This window comes from Tupaia chinensis, unplaced genomic scaffold (assembly GCF_000334495.1).
Source record: "Tupaia chinensis unplaced genomic scaffold, TupChi_1.0 Scaffold000275_1, whole genome shotgun sequence".
Lineage (NCBI taxonomy): Eukaryota > Metazoa > Chordata > Mammalia > Scandentia > Tupaiidae > Tupaia > Tupaia belangeri.
This window is the reverse complement of record NW_006159757.1, coordinates 1458944-1479054: the sequence shown is the minus strand read 5'-3', so window position 1 is coordinate 1479054 and position 20111 is coordinate 1458944. Positions and strand designations below refer to the sequence as shown.

The following is a 20111-nucleotide window of genomic DNA, read 5'->3' as shown; positions in this document are numbered from 1 at the left end:
AATAAATAAATAATTATTTTTAAAAAAAAGAATTAGAGACTTAGGGTCGGCAGGTAGCTCAGTGGTTAAGGGGGCTAAACTCAGACAGCGTCAACCATGGTTTGAATCCTGGGCCTGGCAGCTCACTTTCTCACCTTACTCTCTGTCTCTTTTTAAACAGCTTCTTATTTTTTTTAACTTATTTATTTATTTAAATTTGACCAGAGAGGGACAAAGCGAGATAGACAGACAGATAGAAAGTGAAAGCAAGCCACCAGGTCCAGTACTCAAAATGCTGTCGGCCATGTGGGAGTCCATCACCCTTAGCCACTACACAACCTGCTGTCCCCCCCTTTCTATCTTGCTCTGGTCAAATTAAAAACAATAATAATAAATAAAGTTAAATAAAATTCTTTTTAAAAAAATAACTAGAGACTTCCAATTTCTACATGTAAGGTATTATCATAACAAGAAAAAAGTTTTATAACATAGAAGCAATCCAGATAAACTCAGAGTTTCAAAACAATTCAAGATTGTTACTATTATTTAAAGCACCTTTAACATGTCTCTATTTAGTTAACAGAAAAGTAAATGTAAGATATTTCCAAATCTTAAAAGATTTATACCCAGGAAGGTTTTTTTCCAAATAACTATTTTCACCAGGTATTCCCACTCTTTCACATCAATATTTATAATAATTATTCTTACTTCAACTGAGCAGCTTCTTCTTCTTGCTGACGCTTTGCCTGCTCTTCCTGCTTCTTTCTCTCTTCCTCTTCATGTTTCTTTTTCTCTTCTTCCTCTTTCTTCTTTGATTCTTCGTCTGTCTTTACCTTTTCATCTTCTTTTTTCTTGCGCTCCTTATCTTCCTTTTTTCTCTTATCGTCTTCTGGTTTCTTCTTCTTGTCTTCGGGGGCCTTGCTGGCCTCCTTCTTGGCAGTGAGCTTGAGATCATCTTTTGGTTTCTCCTTGCTACTCACTGGCCGCCTTTCACTGCAGTCTTTTTCCTTGTTGTTTAGTAAAGCGTCTTTTTCTTCCATACTTGCTGACTTCTTTCGCTCAGCTGGCATTATGTGACCCAGGACAATCTGTAAAAGTGAAAAAATGTGACTGCTCTAGTTAAAGTGATTTTTTTTAAACTGACCCAACAGTAATTTTTTTAAAGAATTTTACTTAGCTTTATTTTTTTTAAGAATTTTCTTTAACTTTATTTATTTAATTTGACCAGAGAAGAACAGAGCGAGAGAGAAAGAGAGAGAGAACATGAGAAAGGCAGGCAGCAGGTCTGGACTCAAAACCACAGCCAGCCAAGTGGAAGTCCAGCGCCTTTAACACCATGCCACCTGTCGGCTTCCCTTATTTAACTTTATTTATTTTTTTTATTATTATTATTATTAATTTGATCAGAGAGAAACACACAGAGACCAAGATAGGGAGATTGAGAAAGTAAGCTACCAGGTCTGGGACTCGAACTGCAGTCAGCCACGTGGGAGTCTAGTGCCCTTAACTATCACACTACCTACCAGCCTCCCAACACAAACTTTTTTAAAAAATGTATTAATTGGGGCCAGCAGATGGCATGGTGGTTAAGGGCGCTGGATTCCCACATGGGTGACTACAGTTCAAGTCCTGAACCTGCTGGCACGCTTTCTCACTTTCTCTCTCTCTCTCTCTCTGGTCAAATTAAAATTAAAAGTATATAAATAAATAAAATTTAAAAAAGTATTAATTGCAACTTGGCATCTGTGAGAGAGAAAAAAAACTGCATGCAAAGAGACTACAATTCTTGTGACTACAAAATAAGTTATTGGTCATGTTTCATATGCTATCATTATCAGGGCTACCAAAGTCTAAGTTGTCTATTTATTTCCTACTTTTTATGATGGAAAACTCAAAACATAAACAAAAATGGAGGCCACAGTATAATTAACATCCATCAACTCCAAACCTCTATTATCAACTCCAAAGCAACATACAATGTAACTATAAGTACTTCAGTATGTATCTGACATTTTTAAAAAATATTTACTTAACTTTATTTATTTAATTTCTTTTAATTTGACCAGAGAGGGACACAGAGAGAGAGAGAGAGAAAGATTTGAATTGTGGTTGGCCATGTGGGAGTCCACCACCCTTAACCACCATACCACGTGATGGCCCTATATTTGACATTTTCAATCAATTTTTATTCCAAAATTTTACAACTGCTAAGAGATGCTAGTTCACTACCTCATACAGTATTCAATGTTAAGTATTTAAACTGAAGAAGAGGAGCATAAACAAGTTCTTGCTTCTCAAAAAAAAAAAAAAAAGTCAATGAACAAGGGACCAGCCAGATGGCATAATAGTTACATCACTGGACCCTCACATAGTCGACCACAGTTCAAGTCCCAGACCAGGATGCTTAAACTCACACTCGGCACATGTGCCTGTGTGCCTAAATCCCAAGAGGAGACTTAGGAGAAGGCATTGTGGCATGGCTATCTCCCTAGGGGGTGATTTATCACTTTCTGTCTCTCTCTAGAGAAGAGACTTCTCACATGGCAGACCACAGTTTAAGTCCTGGACCTGGCAGCTTGCTTTCACATTCTCTCTCTCTATGTCTATCTCTGGACAAGTTAAAAATAATAATAATAGTAAATAAACAAAGCTTTAAAAAAAAGCCTCATTAGTCAAACATTAACTTATAAATAAAACATAAAGATGAATATAAAATCCATATACCTGGTTTTATATCTGCCAATATGGTAACCACCAGTCAAACCTTTACCAGTACTTACATTTTGGGCAATGTAATTTATTTGTTTTAGAGGAGGAAAACCACTGCAGAAAGGTTAGCAACATCCCTGCCTTCTATGTAGCAGATTTTAGAAACTCTCCAGTCTTGACAACCAAGTAAGACTCCAGATATTTCCAAATATCCCAGGAAGACAAAATCATCATCAGTTAAAAACTACTGAATATACCAAATGTGGCTACCTAAATGTAATCAGAATTAAATTTTGAAATTGTTTTTCAGTCACTATCAACTGCTCAATTCCACGTGACATGTGGCCATGATACAGGGCATTACAGATATACTGAGTCGTCCAAAAAGTCATGATATATTTTTCTATGCAAAAATACGTCATGACTTCAGACCACCCAATAGAACATTTCCACCATCAAGTAAAGTTTCATTAATAGCATGGGTCTGGAAAATTCTAGAGTTTGCTTTTCTAAAAATATGTTTCTACTCAGGATAAACTAATCTAGTATCATTTCTTTTACAGACAGGACTTTTAACTTCTGAAAGTGATATACAAGAAAATCAGAATTAAATGTTAAAGAATTTCTTAAACTTCTACGTGTTTCATTAAAAGCTGAAGTTATATCAAGTATTCTTTAATATTTTTAAATATGTTTTAAGTTATAACACTAAAAACTAGACTAAAAAAAAAACATTTGCAGTAACAAATTTTTTTAAAAACGAAGAATTTGCTTCAGCATGCTAATAAATGCTATTCTTACAGAAAGGCAACCAAGGCCAACAGAAACACTAAGTAGTTTTGGGAGGTACACACCATAGTCTGTACCTTCTCTTGGCCACTTCTTCCTTCTTTCTTTTAGTTTCTCTTCTCCTCCATGTTCTCTGCTCTTATTTTGACAATGAAATCCAAAGGCTTTTGTTAACCCCACTAGTTAACTCAGAACAAAATAAGGCTGTTAATCCTGTTCAATTGCTGTTAAAATATGAGAAAGTGGGGCCACCAGGTGATGTGGAGGTTAAGACACTAGACTCCCATATGGCTGGCAGCAGTTTGAGTCCTGAACCTGGCGGCTTGCTTTCTCACTTTCCCTCTCGTTCCTTCTCTCTGATCAAGTTAAAAAATAACAAGTAAAATTAATTTTTTTTTTAAAAAGGGTGAAAAATTACTGCAACTACTATGTACCAAAAGAACATTAGCATTTACCAATTCTTACACATTTTTGGTTAAATATTCACCTTTAATATAAAAATATCATGCTCTGGGACCAGTAGATGGTGTAATGGTTATGTCACTGGACTCTCATGCAGTCTAATGTGGTCTGAGTCCCAGACCAATGGCTTAAAACTCACGCTGTGAATGTATGTCCAGAATTCCAAGAGAATGGGAGAAAAGGGATCGCAGTGTGGACATCCCCACTGGGAGATGATTTTTCATTTCCTGTTTCTCTGTCTCTCCACAAACCATGGGCCCTATAGCAAAAATCTCTCTTAAAAAAAAAAAAAAAATATATATATATATATCATGCTCTAAAGGGCAGTACAAGAGAATATAAACAAGCAAACTGAGACTTAATCAAGTAATTTGAACAAAACTGTCACAGCTGGTGACAAAGTTGGAATCTGAACCCATACTCTGTTTAATGCCAGAAGACATATGTACTCGCTAGGAAGGAAGAGGATAAAAGATAAAGGCTCTCCCCAGCAAGGCACGGCCATACCACAATCCTCCATTTCTCCATCCTGTTGGGATTTGGGGCAAACCAAAACATGTCTGGCATGTTTTTCAACCCTCCGGGGCTGGGATTCAAACCATATCTGGGAGCCGGCTCGCTTAACCACTGGCTACTGGTTCAGTCACAAACCCATACTTTTTTTTTAATTTGACTGGAGAGAGACAGAGGGAAAGTGAGAAAGCAAGCTGCTAGTTCCAGAGCTCAAACCATCCTGGGCCATGTGGGAGTCCAATGCCTCAACCACCACACCTTCTGTCAGCCCCAAGAACTCACTTTTTTTTTTTTTTTTTTTTTAAGAAATTTTTGCTACGGTGCATGTTTATTTTTTAAAAAATAATTACTTTATTTATTTATTTATTTTATTTATTTATTTCACTTTGACCAGAAAGGGACAGAGTGAAAACAAGAGCGAGAGAGACAGAATGAGAGTGAGTGAGTGAGTGAGAGAGAGAGAGAGCGAAAAAGCTAGCTGCCAGGTCCAGAACCTAAACCATGGCTAGCCACGTGGACATCTAGCGTCTCCAACCACCATGCCACCCACTGGTCCCAAGAACTTACACTCTTAACAAAAATTAAGAAACCTGAAGGGGGGCCAACAGGTGGCAAGATGGTTAAAAGGTCTGGATTCCCACATGTACAATCGTAGTTTGAGTCCTGAACCTGGCAACTTGCTTTCTCACTTCCCTTTTCTCTCTCTCTGATCAAATTAAAAAATAACAACAACAACAAATGGAAATAAATATTAAAAAAAAGAAACCTTAAGAGTGGGAGCCAGCAAGAGGCTAAGGGGCTGAATTACTACATATGTGGCTGACTACAGTTGAGTCTCAGACCTGGCAGCTTGAAACTCACACAGACACGTGTTCATGAGTGTCCAAAATCCTGAGAGGAGAACAGAGAAGGGATTGCAGCATGGCCATCCCCCTTGGGGGATGACTTCTCATTGTCTATCTCTGCCTCTGTCAAAAATCATGACAAATCTAAAAGTTCATACAGAGGCAGTAATACAACTTATGAAATTAAAATGTAAGAACTCTTAAGTTAGATTTTAAGTCTGTATCCCAACAATACAGGCTATTATCTATGGAAATGGACAACTAAATTTTTCTGAACCTATTTATCAATAAAAATGGAGATACTGCTACTTATCTTACAGAGTTCTTAAGCTTCTAGCATATTGGCTAGCAGCATACCAGCAAGCATGAGGAAGGCAGTCAATAAAAACTAGTTATTGGGACCAGCAGTTAGCTTAATGGCTATGTTGCTGGACTCCCATGTAGTCAACCGCAGTTCAAGTCCCGGACCCAGTGGCTTAAACTCACACCAGGCACATGTGCATGCGTGCGTGCCCAAGATCCCAAGAGGAGAATGGAGGAGAAGGGACTGCAGCGTGGCCATGCCCCTGGGGGGTGATTTATCGCTTTCTGTCTCTCTGTCTCTGTCTTTCTGGTGAGGGCACATGCCCTATAGCAAAAAAGATAATAAAAATAAAAATATATAAACTGGTTCTTTTCCACAGAGAACACTGAAAAGTTCATGAGAGCTTTTTTAAAACAACTTTTATTTTATTTACTTATATATATACATCTTTAATTTGACCAGAGAGAGAAAGAGAGGGAAAGTGAGAAAGCAGGCCACAAGGTCTGGGACTTGAACTACAGTCAGCCAAGTTGGAGTTCAGTGCCTTAACCTCCATGCCACCTGCCAACCCCACAATTTGTAAAGTCACAAAGACCATTAGATTTAATCTATTCCAATCTTCAATCTTCACACTGCGATGACAGTAGTAGAGTGACCTGCCCAAGATTACACTAGTTAGCAGCTGGACTAAGCCTCACTGCCCAGTACTCTTTCTCACTATGTATCCTGACTGAGATTTTTTTAAAAATCAAATAAAATATACAAGCGACATGATTCAGATGAGAATGCATTTGTATTATGTCAATTTTTTTAAAATTAAGCTGAATAGTGGGGGCCGGCAGGTGGCGTGGTGGTTGAAGATGCTGGACTCCCACATGGCTGACTTTGGTTCAAGTCCCAGACCTGGCAGCTTGCTTTCTCACTCTCTTTCTCACCGTATCCCTTTATGGTCAAATAAAAATAAATAAATGGATAAAGATAAATAAAATAATTTTTAAAAATTAAGCTGAATAGTATACGCTAAAATCTTGTTAATAAAGTCAAGCTTTAATAAATTGTCAAATATTTCATCTAATGTTTTTCAAAAAAATTCTCTACTAGAATGTGAAAGAGTCTATCTCAGGATAAAAATCAGTGATCTTTTAACTGAAATGATTAGCTCTTACAAATTATTTTTACTGAATACAATCACATTCAAACAGTCCTTAAAACGAAACTATGATTCAAAGCCACCTTTCTAGCTCCCAAAATAGTGTTCTGGCAATTCAGCTGTGTATTTTATTTGGTTTTCTAAATAGACCCTAAACTTTCAACAGAAAATAAAACTATTTTACTAGTAAAACAGGTAGCAATGGAGTGTCCTGAGATTAAGGGCACAGAGTAAGTGGGTTTCCCTTTTAAAGATATCCCTTTGCTAAGAACCATACGGAATGAAATCACAATTAGACTGCTCTGAAAATACTAGTGAGAGAATGCTGTTTTACCTTTCAGTTCTGTTATTCAAAATGTCGTAAGGGCAGAACAGCACAGGGGCATTATCTCTCAGTACTTAAGACTTTATTCTTTAAAAAATGCGCTTAGCATAAAGAACTTATTTCACATTTTTTTTAATTTCACCAGTTCAAAAATGGTGTCCTACAGTTTTTATGAACACCTATAAATAGTGAAAGAGTTTGTGAGAGTTTTACTTGGTCTAATACATCACTACATACAAGTCCGACAAGACCAAAAGAGCAGCTGGTCCGGGCCCTCCACGGTGGACCTCCAAAAACCTGTAAACGGGCTGTGCTTTGCCAACCTGGAGACCAAATATGCTGTGGTCACCTTCTTAGTTCAACGGCACCACCACGAGTACTTGGAGCCTTAGGTTGGACCAGCCTGAATAAAAGGAAGGTAAACCGAACAGCCTGTGCCCACCATCCCCAGATACACACCGACTCCCCCTACATCTCCCACGGATCCCTGCTCTGGCTCCACATTCCCATACCTAGCACGCTTCCCCGCCACAACTCCCGTCCTAAGGCTACCCACGGTCACCTTCGCAGACCATCCTTGCCCCAACCCTAACTTCGCGCCCCACACTCCCGCACCACCAGAGTCCCCGGCGGGTCTCCTACTCCACATTCTCCCACACACGCACTCTCCCACTTCCTCACGCTCGCTTCCCTCCCGGCTCCCGAAAAGCCTTCCCCAACCTCCCCTCGCTACTCCACGCCCCCAAACACCTTCTCCCCGCCACAGCAGGCTCCCCGCCTCCGACCCTAGGCCCGGCCCAGGCATGTGGGGCAGGCACCTCGTCTACCGCCCCTCATGCCTGCCCTGGCCCTGGGGCTCCCGCGTTGATGCGGAAGCCTCGGGAGACGGGTCTGAGGAGGACGACGCCGGGTCCGCCGTCCCTCCACTGCTCGCCGCCCCCGGAGAGCTGGGATGCGGAGTAGCCTCTTGGGTCCCCCCGGGAGTAAGGTTCCAGGCCGGTGCCCCCCAGCCACGCTTCCTCCGGATCGTTGGTGCGGAGGGGAAGGAGCCTCCCGGGACTCACCTCGAGCCTGTTGTCAACATTAGCCCCGGGTTTCCCAGCACCAACTCCAGCGCTCGGGCTCTCCCCTCCCCTCCCCCCACCTATCTCGCAGCCGAGGGCCCGCCTTCCCTCAGCTCCCCCTCCTCCCTCCGCCCGCCGGCCCTCCCGCCCGCCACTCACCAGCGCGGCCGGGCTGCGAGTGGGGGCGGGGCGGAGGGAGGCGGATGGGAAGGAGCTGTCCTCACCATTGCCAGACCGAAAATATTCCAGGTTGCCCATCCCCCAGCATGCCAATGTTCTCAATTTGGCTCTATAGTGGAGGATTCTAAGTAAAAAGCTTAGGCAGGTGCCATCTCCTTACGGACTCTTTTAAATTTCCCACTCGACGAGAGGAACAAAATTTCTAGATAGGCAATCTATATCGCAGCCGAGGGCCCGCCTTCCCTCAGCTCCCCCTCCTCCCTCCGCCCGCCGGCCCTCCCGCCCGCCACTCACCAGCGCGGCCGGGCTGCGAGTGGGGGCGGGGCGGAGGGAGGCGGATGGGGAGGAGCTGTCCTCACCATTGCCAGACCGAAAATATTCCAGGTTGCCCATCCCCCAGCATGCCAATGTTCTCAATTTGGCTCTATAGTGGAGGATTCTAAGTAAAAAGCTTAGGCAGGTGCCATCTCCTTACGGACTCTTTTAAATTTCCCACTCGACGAGAGGAACAAAATTTCTAGATAGGCAATCTATAGGGCAGCCTCGACCAGCTCCTCAAGCCTGGGCCTCAGCAGAAGGGAAGAGTGTTCTGAGGACCAAAGGCAGGAAGTGGATTGGTCGCCAGGAAAGGGAAAGCGCCTGAATTACAGATGCGCAGGCGCAGGCACATTGAGGAGTGGGAAGATTGGGAAGGGAGCGAGAGGGGGCGGGGCGGAGCTAACAGGAGGCGAGGAAGGGTGGTAGAATAGTAGAATTACGGAGCGCCATTAAGGACACGCTTGGCCACGTGATTCTCATGGGAGTTTCCTGGTGCCAACGTAAAGCAGGGGGTCTAAGAAGGGCAAGTTTGATTGGACTAATTCGTGAGGAGAGGTTGAAGATTTAGGAAATTGAAAACTGGACAAACTAAGGACTATGGCCGGTGAGGAAGGTAAAGTTGGTTAGGAGTGCGTCTAGATTTAGGAGTGCCCTAAAAGGCTGAGAAAGTCCCGTGAGGGCATTTCCAGAAGTAGTTTTAAGCGTCCAGTTAAAAACATCCCATAGTGAAGAAGAATCAGGGCCTTTCCTGAACGGTTTTTAGAAAGTCCCCAGTTCTAGTAAGCAATTTTTTTAATTACGGAGAAATGACCTCCCTGAGTTAGTGAATTCACCCGTTGCGGGGAAGTGGGAACAGCTTCGTTATTTCCTGCCCAGTGAGAACCCACGTCAGCTTTTTGAAATGAGTATCAGTTTCTCCACACTATTTCCTCCTCAGGTGCTGAAATTCAGCATCTGCTCTTAGCCTTTTATATAGGTAATGTTAGGATCTCGAATGTCTGGAGTGGGGCTGTGGCTCGTCTGGATCCAAAGGTCCAAAACTGGTCTTGATTCTTGTTTGACAGGCGGTGTCCCCACCCGGTATCCAAGCCAACAAATTGAACTGGTACCAACCTCAGATAATTGAGACTGGTCTAGGTTTTCCTTTATTCAAACTTGGCCCGTTTGTCTGTATTTACTGTTCTGTATACCATTTATTATTTTTTTTCTTTTTTTTGGAGAGGTTTTCGTTTTTGTTTTTTTTGTTTTGCTATAGGGCGTGGGCACTCGCCAGACTGACAGAAAGCGAGAAATCACCCCCCCCCCAGGGGGGATGGCCACTCTGCAATCCCTTCTCCATTCTCCTCTCGGGATCTTGAGCACGCACGCACACACGCCCGGCATGAGTTTTAAACTACTGGGTCCGGGACTCGAACCACTGTCGACTACATGGGAGTCCAGCGAGATAGCCATTACACTAACTGCTGGTTCCATACCATTTATTCTTAACACATATGTTACCTTCTCAAAGGCGTGTCTGTTGGCACTTCCTGTATTTTTTTTTCTTTTTAGAGTATTACCAGAAGGTCAAGCATATAAGGAATAATAAAAAAGGGCTACCCTGTGGCAGTGGGTTAGGTGGTTGGACCCTGTATGGTTGACTGCATGTTTGAGCCCCCTTCCACTGACATAGAAAACACACCAGGCAGGTGTTTGTGCATGCCCAAAATCCTGAGAGGAGAATGGAGCAGAAGGGATTATGGAGTGGCCATCTCCTCTGGGAAAGTGATCTCTCACCCTCCTCACTCTGGCTAGTGTTTGTGCCCTATAATAAAACTTACACAGCAAAAAGAAGTGTAGAAGAGAGAAAATGAACTTAACCTATTTTATACCATTGTTAAACAATAATGAGAGAACTGTCCCAAAACACCTCAACTCTTTTCAGAGTTCCTTTTCTCTCTCTCTTCTTCTTCTCTCCCTCCTAAAAGCATTTAGTAGCATGTAATGAACACCTCTTGGGGCAAGCCAGCAGGACACATGCTCTTAATCTCCTGAGTTTTTCCAACAAATTTAGCCTTCAGGATGACTGCTTTGGGAGCTTTTCCTTCCCTAGATCTTTGTAGTAGCCCTAGTAGAACAGGGAAAAGAGTTTACAATACACCACAGCAGGTACAAACTTCCAGTTGGGTATGAAAAAAGAAATCTAGGGGCCAGCAGGTGGCATGGTGGTTAAGGGCACCAGACTCCCACATAGCTGACTGCAATTAGAGTCCTGAACCTGGCAGCTTGCTTTCTCACTGTCCCTCTTGCTCTGTTGCTCTTTGGTCAAATAAATAATAAATAAAGTTAAATAAAATAATTCTTAAAGAAACATCTGACAACCCAACTTTCTAGAAACCAAGTAGGGCCTATTTCTGATCTGGACATAAGGGTAAAGAGAGTAAAGTCAGAGAGTAAAGTCCCACAGATTCTCTTGGAAGAGTCTAACTCACCACCCTTTCTCATTTTGTCTGACTGACTGCCTTTGAAGCTTTACTTCTCTTTTGATAAATAAATGTCTCATTGTAAATCAAGTCAACTTTTATGTCTTTCATAAAAGGAAATCATGTGAGTACAGGAATTAAAAAGCATTTTTATTACATTTGTTATTATAATTAAATAATCCCACAGGTAGGTATATGATCCCCATTTTATAAAACTTGAGGCATAGGGGCCAGCCCATGGCCTGGTGGGTAAAGCTGTTGGCTCCCACAACAGCTTTGATAGCAGGATTGAAGTCCCAGATTGTGCAAGTTTAAAAACATGCCAGGCTGGGGCCGGCAGGTGGTGTGGTGGGTAAAGGTGCCAGATTCCAATATGGCTGACAGTGGATTGTGCCCCAGACCTGGCAACTTGGTTTCTTACTTTCCCTTTCTCTCTCTCTCTCTGGTCAGATTTTAAAATAATAAGAAATGGAATTAAATTAAAAATAAATAAATATAAAACATGTCAGTCATGGGGGCCAGCAGGTGGTGTTCCACATGGCCAACCACAGTTTGAGTCCCAGACCTGGCAGCTTGCTTTCTCACTTTCCCTCTCTCTCTCACTCTGTCCCTCTCTGATCAGAATTTTAAATAAATAAGTAAATAAAGTTAAATAAAATAATTATTTCTTTAAAATATGCCAGACATGTGTATATGTGTGTCCAAATCCTAAAAGGAGAGAGAAATGAAGAAGAGATCTCTGTCTCTCTCCAGCAAGTGTACATACCCTCTGGTAAATTTAAAAAAAAAAAGAGGGTCACAGAAAGATTAAATAATTTAGTCAAAAATCACAAAACTAGTAAGAATATTACATGGTATTTTCCTTACGACTAACTCCAAAACCCAAGTTCTTTCTACTATAGTCCATTGCCTTTATGCAAATTTATGTATTGACTGAAAATATTGCACATCATTTTTTTTTGTCCAGTTTGCCATATGGGATCAAGCTACCTTAACCACCATGCCACCAGCTGGCCCATTTATTTTCTTTTCAAAGAAAGAATGTCAAGGTAGCCACCAAAAGCCTGCTAATGTGGGAAAACAGTTGTAATCGCTTAACTGCAGAAACACATTGTTCTAAAGAGGCCATCATTTTTACATTCTAATAATTCAAGCCTCACTATTTTCTAAGAATACATGCAGTGCATTATGCATTTAAGTGTTCATTTCATTACCTGAGAAGAATTTTCCTAAATGTTCATTATTTTTTTTACCTGCTTCAAAACACAGCTATAGTATATGAAAAAAACCTATTTATATAGATAGACCTACTACTTATATACAGTTTTCAAAGAACTTTCCTTCTGTATCTCAACTTAATAGTTTCTAAACTAAATGTGTTGAGATGCGTCCATTCAATAAGAAATGTTAACTGTTGATGCTAGCAGGTGGCGTGGTTGTTAAGGCATTAGACTCACACATGGCCAACTGTGGTTCAAGTCCCAAACCTGGAGGTTTGCTTTCTCTCTCTCTCTCTCTCTCTCTCTCTTTCTGGTAAGCATATACCCTATAGCAAATCTTAGAAAGTAATAATGATGGGCCAGCAGGTGGTGTGGTTAACGTGCTAGACTCCCACATGACTGACCACAATTCAAGTCCCGGACCTGGTGGCTTGCTTTCTCATCTTATCTCTCTCTTCCCCCGCCCTCGCTTGTCAAAAGAAAAAGAAAAAAAAGAATGAATATGTTAAATAATTCTTTTTTTAAAAAGTAGTTAACTTTCCCTCTCTATGAAAAGAAAATCAGCTTACTAATACTGGATTCTCTTAATTCCACTCAATGAAGTGAAACCATGTGAGGTATTCTTTTTTTTAACTTTATTTTATTTATTTTAATTTTGAGCAGAGAGGGCTAGAGAGAGAGAGAGGGAAAGTGAGAAAGCAAGTTGCCAGGTTTGGGTCTTGAACCACAGTTTGCCATGTGGGAATACTGCACCCTCAACCACCATGCCACCTACCAGCCCTAAAGTTACTCTTTTTTATAAAGCTTTTAATAAATAGAGTTAGTCAAAAAAGCATGTTAGATCATCAGATTGCAAAGTGCTTACTGGAGAATTACTGGTTCTAATTATCCAATGGATAGTTGAAACACAGGGAAGACCACTGACCTAGAGATGAACATCTGAGTGTTATCAACATAGTATTTAAAGAATAAGAATGAGTAAAACCGGGACCAGTAGTTGGCATAATGGCTATGTCCCTAGACTCCCATGTAGTTGACCTAGTAGCTTAAACTAACGCCAGGCACATGTGCGTGCATGCCAAAGATCCTGAGAGGAGAATGGAGGAGAAGGGTTTGCGGCCTGACCATCCCTCCTGGGCGGTGATTTCTCATTTGCTGTCTCTCTGTCTTTTTCTGGCAAGCACACAAGCCCCATAGCAAAAACCTCTCCAAAAAAAAAAAAAATAGGAATGAGTGAAATCACCAAAGAAAATTTAGCAAAAGAACAAAGTTCAGGACTAAGCCCTGAAACATTCAAGTACAGTCATTTATAGTTTAACGATGGGGATATGTTCTTGGTGAGGGAGAGGTTTTTGCTATAGGGCGCTTGCACTCACCAGACAGACAGAGAGAGACAGAAAGCAAGAAATCACCCCCTAGGGGGGATGGCCACACCACAATCCCTTCTCCATTCTCCTCTCAGGATCTTGGGCACGCCCACACACACGTACCCGGCATGAGTTTTAAGCCACTGGGTCAGGGACATGAACCGTGGTTGACTACATGGGAGTTCAGAGACATAGCCATTACACTAACTGCTGGTCCCAGATGGGGATATGTTCTAAGAAACATGCCATTAGGCAATTTCATTGTGTGAACATCATAGTGTATTGTTACATATCTAGATGTTACAGCATACTAACACACCTAGGCAATGTGGTATAGCCTACATGTTTCTTACAGGACCACCATTATATACAGTACTAATATGTGGAATGTTCTTGACTGTTATGCAATGCATGACAATAGAGATTAGGTCTCTAAAAAGGAAACTGAGGAAAGAGAAAACCAGGAGAGTGTCCTGTCCCCAAAGCAGAAAAAATAGATGCTTCGAAAAGGGAAAGGCGGGTAGCTGACTTAAATTTCACTGAGAGTGCAAAGAGTATGAAAACAGAAGTATTTGTTGGATTGACAATGTACGGATAGTATTCACCTTGAAAAAGGCAGGTTGTAAGGACCAGCAGTTAGCATAATGGCTATGTCGCTGAACTCCCATGTAGTCAACCACAGTTTGAGTCCCGGACCCGGTGGCTTAAACTCACACCAGGAATGTGTGCGTGTGTGCCCAAGATCCCAAGAGGAGAATGGAGGAGAAGGGATTTTGGCATGGCCATCCCCACTGGGGGGTGATTTTTCACTGTCTCTCTCTGTCTCTTTGTATCTCTCTGGCGAGTGCACAAGCCCTATAGCAAAAACCTCTTAAAAAAAATGAAAAAGGCAGATTGTGAATTAGTAGGGACAAATTGGAATAGTTGAAGATTAAATTGAAGATATGAACAATGAAGACAGATACATGAAGAATTTTATTGAGAAAAGCAGTAGAAAAATATAACTATAGGAGAATGTGAGGTCAGGGAGGATTTTGTTTGATTTATTATCTTTGCTTTTATATCTTTTTTGTATTTTCTTTAATTATTTCATTTTAATTTTTCTTATTATTTTTTTAATTTGCTATAAGGCACAGGCATTCACCAGAGAGAGAGAAAGCTAGCTGCTAGATCTGAAACTCGAACTGTGGTCAAGCCATGTGGTAGTCCGGTCCCTTAACTGCCACACTATCTGCTGCCCCTCAACCCTGTTTTTTGTATTTTTAAATGAGAGTTAAAGAGAATGTGGTCAGAACCAGCAGATGGCATAATGGTTATGTTGCTGGACTCCCATGTAGTTGACTGTGGTTTGAGTCCCAGACCCGGCAGCTTGAAACTCACACTGGGCATGTGTCCATCCGTGCCCAGAATCCCAAGAGGAGAATGAAAGAGAAAGGATTGTGGCATAGTCATCCCCCTGAGGGATGATTTCTCACTTTCTGTCTCTCTGTCTCTCTGGCAAGCACACGTGCCCTATAGCAAAATATCTCTGTAAAAAAAAAGAGAGTGCGTTCAATGGGAATGATCAGGGAAAGAAGAAAATAGTGATGCTGTAGGAGAGAGCAAAAAGACAAGGCCAGGGGCCACCAGGTGTCACAGTGGTTAAGGTGCTGGACTCCCACATCGTCAACCACGATTTCAGTCTTGAATTCAGTGACTTAAAACACGCTGGGTTTGTGTGCATGCCAAAAATCCCGAAAAGAAAATGAAGGAGAAGGGATTGTGACATGGCCATCCCCATGGGGGGGGGAGGGGGGCGCGATTCCTTTCTTTTGGTCTTTCCAGTGAGTGCAGGTGCCCTATAGCAAAAATCTCTTTAAAAAACAAACAAACAAACAAACAAAAAAACACAAGACTGGCCCCATAATGCACTCGTAAAGCACTGTGCATTGGCAGCTAGGTCCCACATGATTAGCTGCAGTTTGAATCCTGGCCCAGATGGCTTGAAAAACATGCTGTGGGGCCAGCAGATTATGTAGTAGTTGTGTCACTGTGCTCCCACATGGCTGACAACTGTTCAAGTCCCAGACCCAGTGGCTTGAAACATGTCAGGCATGTGTACGTGTGTGCCCAAGATCCCAGGAGGGAAATGGAAGAGAAGGGATTGCAGCATAGCCATTTCTCTGGGGGTGATTTCTCATTCCCCCCCTCCCCGGAGAGCACACACACCCTAAGGCAAAAACCTCTTAAAAATAAAAAAGAAAGAAAGAAAAGCATGGGGCCAGTAGGTGGCATAGTGGTTGAGGCACTGAACTCCCACATGGCTGACTGCAGTTCAAGTCCTGGACTTAGCAGCTTCCTTTCTCACTTTCTTTATCTCAGTCTCTGTCTGTCTCTAGTGCATGCATGTGCCCTATAGCAAATTAATAATAATAATTAAAAAAATGAAATTCAATAAAAAATTCTTTAAAAGAAAGAAAAAAGCATGCTGGGTTAATGTGCATGTGTGCCCTGAATCCTGATGAGTGGGAGAAATAGAGGAAAAAAGGATTGCAGCATAACTATGCCCAACTGGGAGGTGCTTTCTCTCTCTTCCTCTCTCTCTCTGGTGAGTGCATGTGCCCTCTGGCAATTAAAACAAAATTTAAAATAAGTAAAAAGAAAAGATAAATCTAGAAGCAAAATCCTCGTGGTGGCAAGAAAGTATAGAATTTGAAGTATAAGTGGGGAACAGCAGATGACATAATGGCTACGTCACTGGACTCCCATGTAGTCAACTGCGGTTCAAGTCCTGGACCCGGTGGCTTAAACTCATGCCAGGTGTGTGTGCACGTGTGCCCAAGATCCTGAGAGGAGAAGGGATTGCGGCGTGGCCATCCCCCATGGAGGGTGATTTCTCGCTTTCGGTCTTTTCTGTCTTTCTGGCGAGTGGACGCACCCTATAGCAAAAACCTCTCCAAAAAAAGCAAAAAAGAAAAAAAAAAGAATTTGAAGTACAAGTGGAAAGTGTCTTTGGTAGAAGCAAGGATTTCTACAATTTATTAGGAGAGAAGATAAAGAAGACAGGTTTATTAGAGGGAAACTGAAAGACTGCCTTTTTGATCGTTTGTATTTTTCAATGAAATCTGAGGCAGATTTCATCAGGTAAGGTGAGAAGTTTGAAAAGAGGAGAAGGAGACACTATGAAGAGTGGGGAAAGCCATAGAGCTGCTTAGTAGGGATTGCCAGTTCATGCTGAGCAGCTATTTGAGTTTGTGGTTATAAAACCATCCAGCCTACACTGGCCAATTTTCCCAGAAGAGATGAACAGTTAAACTAATCAAGGTTGGAATTTTTTTTTCCTTGTGACAGTATGACTGACAAAGAGAAGAGTAAGAGAATCGAGGGTATTTTCAAGAGAGTGATTAGAATAGAGGATCCTGGAACCTAGGCTGAGTGAGGAGGGAAGTGAAGGAAAATGAGGAAAAGTGAGTATGGATGGAGTTGATGGACTGACAGGAGTAAAGGTTGAGAAGAAGGCACTAAAAAAGGGGCTGGAAACTTAAGAGAACTAAAAGACAGAAAGGAGAACACTGGAAAGGAGTGTAGGAGGAGAACTGGTTGGGAAGCAGCAGTGGAAAGCAAGGAACACACAGCTCTGCAGTTAGACGGCATGAGTTCAAGTTCTAGCTCCAATATTTGCTAGCTATTTGAACTTGGGTTCATTATTTAACCAGTTGAAATCACAGCTTTTTATTCTTAAAAATCATGATAATAATAGTACTTTTTACATGGGGTATTGTGAGGAGTAAATGAAGTAATTGCAATAAAAGCACTTGGCAGCAGCTCCAGCATATGCTCTCTAAGTGTTGGCTATTACTAAATCATTTTGGAAACAAGCACAATCAAAATGGCTTTGCACTTTTGAATAAATAGTACTTCAACAGCCCTTTCTTTGCCTTGGCATAGTGAGAAACCGATGCATCTGAAATGTATTTCAAGCATTAGGAATCTGTACCAATACAATGAACTTTAACATGATGGTTAAGAAAAAAGGAGGTTTTAAAAAAGAAGAAAGAGGGTGAGGGGAGGAAGAGTTTTCTCAGCTATTGCAACTTTCTTTATCTCAGTCTCTGTCTGTCTCTAGTGCATGCATGTGCCCTATAGCAAATTAATAATAATAATTAAAAAAATGAAATTCAATAAAAAATTCTTTAAAAGAAAGAAAAAAGCATGCTGGGTTAATGTGCATGTGTGCCCTGAATCCTGATGAGTGGGAGAAATAGAGGAAAAAAGGATTGCAGCATAACTATGCCCAACTGGGAGGTGCTTTCTCTCTCTTCCTCTCTCTCTCTGGTGAGTGCATGTGCCCTCTGGCAATTAAAACAAAATTTAAAATAAGTAAAAAGAAAAGATAAATCTAGAAGCAAAATCCTCGTGGTGGCAAGAAAGTATAGAATTTGAAGTATAAGTGGGGAACAGCAGATGACATAATGGCTACGTCACTGGACTCCCATGTAGTCAACTGCGGTTCAAGTCCTGGACCCGGTGGCTTAAACTCATGCCAGGTGTGTGTGCACGTGTGCCCAAGATCCTGAGAGGAGAAGGGATTGCGGCGTGGCCATCCCCCATGGAGGGTGATTTCTCGCTTTCGGTCTTTTCTGTCTTTCTGGCGAGTGGACGCACCCTATAGCAAAAACCTCTCCAAAAAAAGCAAAAAAGAAAAAAAAAAGAATTTGAAGTACAAGTGGAAAGTGTCTTTGGTAGAAGCAAGGATTTCTACAATTTATTAGGAGAGAAGATAAAGAAGACAGGTTTATTAGAGGGAAACTGAAAGACTGCCTTTTTGATCGTTTGTATTTTTCAATGAAATCTGAGGCAGATTTCATCAGGTAAGGTGAGAAGTTTGAAAAGAGGAGAAGGAGACACTATGAAGAGTGGGGAAAGCCATAGAGCTGCTTAGTAGGGATTGCCAGTTCATGCTGAGCAGCTATTTGAGTTTGTGGTTATAAAACCATCCAGCCTACACTGGCCAATTTTCCCAGAAGAGATGAACAGTTAAACTAATCAAGGTTGGAATTTTTTTTTCCTTGTGACAGTATGACTGACAAAGAGAAGAGTAAGAGAATCGAGGGTATTTTCAAGAGAGTGATTAGAATAGAGGATCCTGGAACCTAGGCTGAGTGAGGAGGGAAGTGAAGGAAAATGAGGAAAAGTGAGTATGGATGGAGTTGATGGACTGACAGGAGTAAAGGTTGAGAAGAAGGCACTAAAAAAGGGGCTGGAAACTTAAGAGAACTAAAAGACAGAAAGGAGAACACTGGAAAGGAGTGTAGGAGGAGAACTGGTTGGGAAGCAGCAGTGGAAAGCAAGGAACACACAGCTCTGCAGTTAGACGGCATGAGTTCAAGTTCTAGCTCCAATATTTGCTAGCTATTTGAACTTGGGTTCATTATTTAACCAGTTGAAATCACAGCTTTTTATTCTTAAAAATCATGATAATAATAGTACTTTTTACATGGGGTATTGTGAGGAGTAAATGAAGTAATTGCAATAAAAGCACTTGGCAGCAGCTCCAGCATATGCTCTCTAAGTGTTGGCTATTACTAAATCATTTTGGAAACAAGCACAATCAAAATGGCTTTGCACTTTTGAATAAATAGTACTTCAACAGCCCTTTCTTTGCCTTGGCATAGTGAGAAACCGATGCATCTGAAATGTATTTCAAGCATTAGGAATCTGTACCAATACAATGAACTTTAACATGATGGTTAAGAAAAAAGGAGGTTTTAAAAAAGAAGAAAGAGGGTGAGGGGAGGAAGAGTTTTCTCAGCTATTGCAAATATGACAGATTCATAAACATAATTGTCATTTCTAATTTCTGACTTCCTTTCATTTCACCTAGGAATAATCGGTCACAATATTCTTTGGGTAAGCAGTGAGAAAGCTAACCTTCTGCCATCTAAATCTAACTGGTTTTTTTTTAAAGACTCATTTATTGGGATGGGCTGGTGGCATGGTGGTTAAGGGCACTGAACTCCCACATGGCTGGCCGGGGTCCAAGTCCTGGACCTGGCAGCTTGCTTTCTCACTTACTTTCTCTCTCTCTCTCTCTCTCTCTCTCTCTCTTTCGCTGTCTCTCACTGTGTCCCTCCTTGGTCAAAATTTAAATAAATAAATAAAGTTAAATAAAATAATTAAAAACAAAAAATCATTTATTTAGGGGGCTGCCAGTTGGCATGGTGGTTAAGGCAGCTGAACTCCCACTTGGCTGACCATGATTCAAGTTCTGATCTGGCAGCTTGCTTTCTCACTTTCCCTCTCTCTCTGACTCATTCTGGCCAACTTTAAAAGAATTTTAAATAATAACAATAAAATTAAATAATTATTTTTTAAGAATTATTTTAATTATTTTTTAAAATATTTTTCTAAACTTTATTTATTTATTTAAATTTGACCAGAGAGG

General features: G+C 41.3%; 1 protein-coding gene across 2 annotated transcripts in view; it reads right to left on the bottom strand.

Moving 5' to 3' along the window:
• The window catches only part of UPF2 (UPF2 regulator of nonsense mediated mRNA decay), a 153582-nt gene extending 145323 nt beyond the window's left edge, over positions 1-8259 (bottom strand). For both annotated transcript variants that reach the window (XM_027772453.1, XM_006150016.1), the window contains exons 1-2: positions 8141-8259; positions 688-1067 (exon numbers count right to left, since the gene is read on the bottom strand). In XM_027772453.1, the coding sequence (XP_027628254.1) occupies positions 688-1049 (362 nt within the window). In that variant the 5' untranslated portion in view covers positions 1050-1067; positions 8141-8259. The remainder of the gene's footprint in view (positions 1-687; positions 1068-8140) is intronic.
• Between the last annotated feature and the right edge of the window lie 11852 nt (positions 8260-20111).